Source organism: Cupressus sempervirens, chromosome 2 (genome assembly GCF_028749045.1).
Source record: "Cupressus sempervirens isolate cs-2001-9-10 chromosome 2, ASM2874904v1, whole genome shotgun sequence".
Classification (NCBI taxonomy): Eukaryota; Viridiplantae; Streptophyta; class Pinopsida; order Cupressales; family Cupressaceae; genus Cupressus; species Cupressus sempervirens.
The window spans coordinates 425,024,656-425,033,762 of NC_143119.1; the positions used below are offsets into that span (position 1 = coordinate 425,024,656).

At 35.2% G+C, this 9,107-nt stretch overlaps 1 protein-coding gene across 4 annotated transcripts; it reads right to left on the reverse strand.

The window, feature by feature from the left end:
- Nucleotides 1-2,225: 2,225 nt before the first annotated feature.
- LOC149572906 (protein TIFY 10a-like) lies at nt 2,226-8,711 on the reverse strand. 4 transcript variants are annotated; one of them, XM_089814007.1, is made up of 7 exons: nt 8,251-8,711; nt 7,964-8,077; nt 6,192-6,715; nt 5,987-6,089; nt 5,672-5,900; nt 5,177-5,234; nt 2,226-2,592 (listed from the first exon to the last, which is right to left on the reverse strand). In XM_089814007.1, exons 3-7 carry the CDS (start codon nt 6,665-6,667, stop codon nt 2,526-2,528), a joined length of 933 nt encoding a protein of 310 aa, XP_089670133.1. In that variant the 5' UTR covers nt 6,668-6,715; nt 7,964-8,077; nt 8,251-8,711; the 3' UTR covers nt 2,226-2,525. The 4 variants fall into 4 exon arrangements, with proteins under 4 accessions (XP_089670133.1, XP_089670135.1, XP_089670134.1 ...); XM_089814009.1 differs by having other exon boundaries at nt 6,192-6,784; nt 8,251-8,678; XM_089814008.1 differs by lacking the exon at nt 8,251-8,711 and having other exon boundaries at nt 7,964-8,092.
- Nucleotides 8,712-9,107: the final 396 nt, after the last annotated feature.

A 9,107-nucleotide genomic window follows, 5' to 3' on the forward strand; every position in this document is an offset into this window, starting at 1 on the left:
GAAGACTATAGTGTGTCAAATGGTGATGACTCCTACAAAGAAACCCAAAGTCCTATGAGGACCACTCTATCTATTGCCAAGGCTTCCAAAGATAACCTAGCTGAGGAGGAGGATGCTCATGTACAAGTTCTTGAAAGAGGAATGGGCAAATGTCCAAGTAATTAAGGAAAGGAAATTGATGCTCATGCTTATGTGTTGCTACCATGTTAATGTTGCTAGCCCTCGAGGTTATTTTTATAGTTTTGGTTTTAATGGTTTTGATAAAATTGTTAACATGAACTTGGTTATAGTTGCGCATAGCATAATTTGTTATTTAAACTCTATCTCCAATTTAAATACTTCACTTCAATGCTTACTATTATTGACTCTACTTTTGAAAAAATGTGTTCATTTATTGTTTTGTTGATACTAGTTTTTGATAGAGGAAGGTTTATGTTTACCCTTCTCAATGTTATTTGGACTCTTTTTGTCATGAATGTTTTGCTAGTATGTTTCTAAAATACTGTTATTTTACAACAAACTAGCACCCTCTTAATTTTGGGCATATGACAAATTATCTCAATACTAAGGTTAGGCCTTAAGGGATGTCATTTTTAGTATGTTTCAAGCGACCTTTGCACAATAAATCTACCATCTAAGAATGACCTTAGTAATTAGAGGAAGTAATGGGATTTTCACATATAAAATAAAATTGAGTTCAATTGATCATAATACAAATTTGATAATATGTCTAATGATTCCAAAAGACAAATAACCCTAATTGGCATTTATTATGACCTATATAAAGGGATCATTGCATTTTCCAATTTCAATATTTTTGGTTGGAATCCTTCAAGCTTGATGATTTTCTATCAAGAACCTTTAGGTATAATCTAGGCATCATTGTTTATTTATTTCTAGGTTTGCACCTCATTTGGGTATTTTACAAATAAGATATTATGGGTTCTCGTTCAATTTTGTGTGTTCTTCATAGTTATAATGATTAGTTTAGTTTTTTGATCTCACAAAGTTTTCCTCAAGAGATGAAGCTTAATTGTCCATATCTTGACGTTAGAAAACATAGGGGGTATTGAATCCTTGTAAACCAGTCCTAGTAAAAAAGCCAAGAAAAACACCCTTACCCCAAATTATGAAAGTGGAGTAAACCACACAATAGCAAACTCATCACTCTAGTAGACTAGCTATGGAGCGAGGGGGAAAGCTATCAAGGACTTGGCTAAAACTAAGGGGACCTCAACGGATACTAATAGTAAGAAGACTATTGTTAGTGAGTCAAATGATGATGACTCCTACAAACAAACCCAAAGTCCTATGAGGACCACTCTGTTTGTTGCAAAGGCTTCTAAAGGCAAACTAGCTAAGGAGGAGGATGCTCGGGAACTCTACAAGTTCCTAAAAGAGGAATGGGTGGATGTCCAAGTAATTGGGGAGAGGAAATTGATGCTCATGCCATGTGTTACTACCATGTCAATGTTGTTATGAATGTTTTGTTAGTATGCTTCTAAAATACTGCTATTGTACAACAGACCAGCACCCTCTTTATATATTTTTTAAAACAAAATTAAAAATAAATTCATTCCTCTACAAAGACTCCTCAATTTCCATTTACAACTAGTGTGATCTTTTTACTTCCCACCAAGATCTACTCTCAACATCTACACCAATATGGACATACCCAAATTGGGTATAACAGATTGAATAGAACTGAATCAAGGATCTTGTTGCACACAAATAATCTGAGTCTTAATACTGGTCATCAGCCCCTTTGGGCCTTCACATGATCAGACGACAACTACTTCATCATATTCTAACTAGTTCTCTCACCAATATCTAGAAACTTATTCTTTTCTTGTTCAGTAATATTTAGGTAAAAAAAAAATTGAAGTACTTACGAATTGAAAACTGATTGTCAATGGTTCCATCCTTGAACTGCCGACCAACAGCAGGTCCTCCCCCAAGTGTACAGATGTAGATGGGTAAAAGTCTTTAAAAAGTAAGCTCCAACAAAAGAAAACCGGAATAATTCATGTCCTGTCTAATGATGCACACAAGCAAAACTCAGCAACTTTTTCTTTAGCCCGGGAGTCCATTTGAATTAAAAAAACATTAATATTTGATAAATGTACAATATCTATCGACAAGAGACTGGAAACCTGCCAACACAGACTTTATCAGTCGTAAATTATTATTTTTAATTAGACGTGTGGCAGCATCTAGAAAGAGCGGAAACAAAACGTGATCAAATTGCATTTGAATATTGCGAGTACAGCGTTGAAATTTTATATTAAATGGAGGAGTCGTTGAGAGTCACTATATCCGGTCAGCCCTCATACGGTACTGAGACAATCATACCCAATAATTCAACTCATGAAATCAGTCATTTCAAGGCTTTGATCTAAGCGAAGCCTTCTAAAAGTGCGATATTGCTCGTCGATTGAAAACCGCGGTACCCTCTAAAATTAATACTAGTACTAAGCGATGATACAAGATTTGCAGGACTCCACTTCAAAAGAGCGTCTGAGATGCTAGGAAGACGGCAAAGCAGGAGCAGGCGATCTACGTTCTTCCATATATGGAACCTTGCTGCTCAGTCTGCACAGCAGAATCATGTTATATTCAGTACAATACCAGAGCCCATGTCAAAATAAAAGCCACATTTCAAATGGTAGTCAATGATAAATACACAAGAAGATTTCCAAAATCATACAATATAGGCTTTTGTCTGACAGATTTATCCATCATTTGATATTATGTTTATCCATCGTTTAGAAAAATCTGAAAATTTTGCATAATTTTTTGTGCAGCTTTTATACTGAACATGCTTTCAGCCAATACCCAATATTGATGTAAAGAATACAATATACAAAGATACACGAACGTTACAGGTAGAAAGAATGGTTTGAAAAGGATGCCGCTATTCTCCATAAAAAGGTGTACGGTTCACCAATTTCAGTATTTGTTCTTTATGTTTTGCCGAAAATAGAAAAAAATTGAAAAACAATTACTATATTTTGACAAATCTGAAAAAAATTGAGTTTGATTTTTTTTTCCCGTTTGTATGAAACTTCACAAATAACATTTACAAGTGTTGTTTATTTGCAGACTTCACCCACATATCCCTAAACCTCACGGCTGAACTAGCTGTTCAAACTTAATTTACTTGTCCTTAAATAATGCTCACGCCTTAAATTTCGAGAGGAAAGATTCTTTCTCATCTTTCTTGATTTAGCTGTACTTACAATTAATAAACTGTGCTCTGAAGGCCGTTGTTCTTTCTTTTAGAACTTAATTAATTTTGCACGTGAAGATATATAGCTCGTCTACCTTTTCAAAACAATCAAATAATGTCAGAATTACCTAATATTTCGCTATTTACCTGCAGAAATATTCGATGGGCAGATCAGAACTGTTAAGCATGATGGGTCCCAATACCCGTAGAAAGATTGCCATGGACTTTTTTATTGAACTGTAATGCTCCCGACTATCAAAAAAATTATATAATTTTATTGCTGTACTACTTCGAAAAGCAGGTATAATTTTATTGCTGTGCTACTGTAGAAGTTTTCCTTGCTTTCACAATGCGTAGATAATAATTATTTTGTATTGTCGACCTCTATAGCTCAGATTTTTCTTTGGATATTTGCTTCATATTTCCAGATTTGCTCTTGTGGTTGGAGTCGATTTTGTTTGAGTTGAACCAGACAAGGAGCAGCTGGTTCAGAGCAGAGAATTGTCTGATATTCTTTGAGTTGGCTTTTTTCTGCTAAACCTGGAAGGGGCAGCTGGTGTATAAGGACCTATCTTATATCGTGGAATTATAGGTGTCAGTCTGACTGGCTAGCTTTTTTCTGAAGCTGCTGTTTTGTTTCACAATTTTATTTTATTCATATTAACGTATAGTTTCTTAATTAAAAGTTAGACAATTTTACATATTATATGTACATAGTAAATTATTATAATGTGACATAATTTATATGCTAAATAAAAATGATAAATATATAATTAAAAAAAGCTGTACAAACAACTAAAAAAATAACTGACCAAAAAACAATCGACAGATCGTAGGATAGAAGTATCATGAGAGTTTACTCTTTATATTATTCTTTTCACTTTGGCTGTGTTGCGACCTCCTCAACAAATTTAAAATAGACCCAAAAAAAAAAATCAAAAGAACGAACTTATCTTTTAAGAGAAATGATCTAAAAAGTATTAACCTTCAAAACTCCTTTGTTAATTGAAGTGAGATGAAACTTGTTAAACGAGTAATCTAACAGTCAACAAATATTCGATCATGGCTCCTTTTATTTGAAAACACTAATTTAAACAGAGTTGGGCGGCAGGCCTATGCTTTGCACATGGGATTGTTGAAACTTGATACACACTCATCAGTTATCACTGACAATACCTTTTAACAAAATATTTGCTTTTCACGAATCTGATGTTCTGGGAAAGTACATATAAGGAGATATTTGCAGAATTGCAGGTAAATTTTGCAGTTGCAAGTGTAAGTGCTGGTAAACTACAAATATCATGCCTGCTGACAAAGTTTCTATTAGTGCCTAAAAGATACAGCGACCATCAGAGGAAAATAAATTGATTACTGCAAGTACCTCTAAAATACTTTGACCAGCCTAGACATGGTCAGAACTTATCATTTAAGCTTCAGCTTAAGAAAAAATGTTTCTGATCATGGTGAGAACTATCTCTGTCTGACCATCTGACAATAAGCTACAAACATTATATCATATTTTATGTATCCCACGCTATAGTTTTATCAGAACTTTTATCATTAAAAAGCATATTATGACCCATCAGGAATGTGATCTGAAGTGTGAAAAAAAAAAAATTTAACTATGCTACAGAGGCTCATAATCTGGTCCCGTTATAATCTGGTTCTGCTCCCAAACCAGAATTTTATTTGAACAAATGTATTACTCTTACATTTGAATTATATTTCCAAGCTTTTTGATAGCATATATTATTTAATTTTAGTTGCCTAATTAATTAATCAAAATATTAATCAGTTTCATATCTCATTTAATATAATAATAAAGTTAATAATAAAAAATAACAATAATTTTCTATATATAGACAATTCATAATTACATGAATCTATTGATATTAAAAAATATCTAACAAGCTGAGGAAAAAAAAAAATCACAAGTTCACAAGATACCTGTCCTTGCGTTTCTCAAGAAAACGTTGCAGAGAGTGTTTTCTGGCAATGGGAAGATCTGCAATGAAACAAAGCCATTGAAATAGTTCTAAACATTGCAAATGATTTAATGATACCTCAAAACTAAACAACAAATAAAACATTTGATCCAACAGAAAAACTGATTTAAATTTTGATTCTAGTAATCAATTGTAGGAAAAAACTCATTGATCAGGGAGCATTTTATTGATTAAAAGAATCCTATTCATTCCACTCTTGCATATGAATTCAAAAGAATTGGAAACTTAGGGCTGGTACCATACAGAAAGTAAGGGCTCAACCTCCATCTCAAATCTGACACCATTTCCCAATACCCAAAAAAACGTACATATTAAAATTAAGACTGTTAAATACTAGAATCTTAAACCCTTTTTACCCAGAACAACAAAATGCTAGCTATAAATAAATGTAATTGAAAACATAGACCAACATTTTATAATACATGAGATACTTTACCAGATTGCAAGCGCGAGGGTTGGATCTGGTTGGGACGGCCTGGCAGAGGCAGGGTAGGAATAGAGACTTCTTTATTACAAGGAGCAGGAGCAGATGGAAATGAAGATGCTCTCAACACGGAGTTTGAAGGAGCGCTTATAAACGAATTAATTGGAATCTGTTGAGCAGATTTCATAAACACATTACTTGCAGAATTCCCACTGTCTGCAAGAAGCATGATCGCTTGCGCCTGAAATAGAAACATGAATCACCTTTTTAAGTATCATCAATATCAAACGAGAAAAACAGGGCTACCTCAATGTAAGAAATGCCTACCTTGTCAGCGGGTACATCGTCAAACACGTTTACCATTCCAGCATAAAAAATAGTCAGCTGTGCCGTGGGACGCTTAGTTTTCGGGGACGGTGCAGAAACCGAGCTTGAATAACACCAGAACTTGAATCAGATAGAGACAAAAAGCGGGATATTTTCTGTCAACAAACATCTACATAAATGTTAAAAGCAGATGTTCCGAGCATACCAATACGCCGGAGAACTAGGAGGCATGGCACCACGAATTAACCAGGATTGAATAGCTGTGCGTGCAAATTGTTTTTGCTCGTTTCCACAGGTCGGTTCAAGTGAACCAATGCCTGCAGGATTCGGAAACAAACAAAATGGTCTCGGCGAGTTTTTATCATTTGCCGGGTTCGATCCTCTGACATCCTCATTAGCATTAATATTGCCTGGGTTGTTTTTCTCTCCCAGCCCTACCACTGACTTGGCGCTAACATTCACGCGAAATTGTTGGCTCAACAGAGTAGAAGCCTGCAAAATATCTTCATTCCCTTTCTCCTCCGACACAGAAATCGTGGAATTTCGCTCGCAGTCGCCGCCACACTTCGCAGAGCTCGTCATTTGCTCAATCATAACGGACCCTGGTTTCTCTAGCGAGATGACGGAATGATCTCCCGTTTCAGACTCAGCATCGCCCTTCTCCGCGCTTAAGAAATCCATTGCTGGACTTTCCTTTACAGAAAGAAATAGGCAGCTGAGAGGGAAAACCTGAAAATCCAGGGAGTGTCAGCTTTCAGCTGAATAAAACCCTAGAGCTTCACCGACGATCTTAATTATCTGAAGAAAATAAATCAGAGGCATACGTTACATTATCAGGGGCATTTTCTGCGCACCAAGTCAAGACGATAACTAAGTCGTCTCTCACATTTCCAAGTGGAAAGTGACTTGCAGACGGTCAGGTAAGTTTAATACATCCGACATAATTGTCATCCCTGAAAGTACTGTGCTCGCGAATCGTGTTCCATACGACGAAACGCTCACATTTCAAAATGAATGTAAAAGGGGAATGCCACGCTTTTACCTAGATCTTCCCGATTTAATGAAGAACACGTCAAGTAATCTTACGACGGAAGGAACGTATTTCGATTTCATAATTTACTATGACAAAAGTCCTTGGAAATGAATGAATGAAGACAAATGTTCAGAATTTAATGAAGAAAACAAAAGTTAGGTAAGTGACTAAAATAAAATTTATTTGTGAGACTTGCTTATATCTCCACCTCTAAACTTTAAGCTGTGATATATGACGTTTCCTCCAAATAATTGCAAATTTTCAGATTTCACCGCTGGCCTAAATATCTATTAGGTAATGACAAAAATGAGAACCAAGTGATTAAAAAAAATATTTGCGAACCGTGATCATTTACATGTAAATTCCAAGCTGTTACTTATAATTTCTCTTGCATTAGTTGCAGACTTCCAAATTTATGTGAAAACTTGCCTGAACACTTTTAAATTCCAATTCTAGAAGTATAGATCATTTTACTTCCATATATTTCTATATAATTTGAACTCCCTGAAAATAAAAATTTTAAGTACATTCCACTAAGCAACACAAAACCATACGAACTTTCAGAGATGGGCAGTTTGGCCTCCATGCTTAAATGCAACTCATTCCAGTAATATGGAGGTTATATTCTATCAAGATTAATAGAAAATCTCCAACAGTCCAAATGTAGACGCATCGCAGATTCTAAATAACGGCGAATTTAGATAAACAAATTCCTTCGAAGTTTTCGCTACTGAATGCGATTTCTTAAAATTTTGTACCAAAACTTTGAATTCTAGAAAAATAGACTGCAAATTCCCTCCTCTCAAAATGTACAACGGAAAAATCTCTCTATCAAAATCAAGAAAAATTCAATTTCAAATTTATAATTTGACATTTCGTCTTCAATTAGGAAAAAAAAATTACTAACCCTTCCATCGCTCAAGAACAGCATAAATTAATCTTACCAATCCAGAAAGCCGTAGAAGCGCTTCTCCTCTCACGCGCAAAATGAAAATTCCGTGGTTTCTGCCAAACAATCGGTAGTTGTAACAGCAAATTATTGACTCCAAAACATTTACCTGCTCTCCACAACAACTCTGTCAGGATTTGCAAATCTCTCGCGCCGCTCGACAGGTAGCAGCGTAATTCCAACGTGTACTAAATAATATGAAAAGAACAATTTGCATGCGTAATAATTCGGGGCTACCTACTACGCTCCTAAAGCCAAACCTGTACAGACGGCAAAACTTACATGGCTCGAAAAACGATAGGATCTTGTACATTTCCCGCTTCAAACCCTTCAAACTGTAATTCCTCATTCACCATTTTCACGTGATCAATTCATGAAAGAGAAGAGAAGGACGCCTAACCGGATCGCCGCATTTAATAATAGAAATCCTACAAGCGAATCAAAATGAATGCGCTGGACGGTTTGAATCCATAGCACATATGGTGGAATGAATCTACATCCTTTAATTTCAATAATCCAACGTGGTAAAGGCGAAATCGTCCTGTTTCTCGTGAAGTGTGAGGGTTTCATAAAATGCACGTGATCGGTGAGGTGCTCAGCCCGTGAGATGATATCTTTACTCTTTCATGCGGAATGCAGGCCCGCATCCCGATTCTCCATTAGTTTTATGTAACTTCCCCACTAAATGACTACTTTCCAGACTTACCGCTAAAGCAAGCATATGGTCACATGTGGTTTGATTTATAGATAGAAATTATTAAAATGTGGGGTTGTACTACCCTCTAGCGGGTGATTGTATAGTGCGAATGGATGGCTTATGCTTATAGGCAAATCTAGAGATAAAATGTACTAAAGACAAAAAAAATCAAACATGATTTTTTTTAGATTCATGAAAATATAGTGAAATTTTATCAAAAATTTTGATGTTTTCAATTACAAAATATATAATATATAGATCATGAAGATCAAATACTAAAATTTTCAAATTTTGAAATTTAGTCAATGGTGCAATTTAGAGGGAGGATAGCTACATCCATACTTATATGGACTCTCTATTAAGTAATTTGAATATTGGATTATACTCTTTTTGTAGACAATGATACAAGGACATGTATATATGGGACTACCCTCTTTTATAA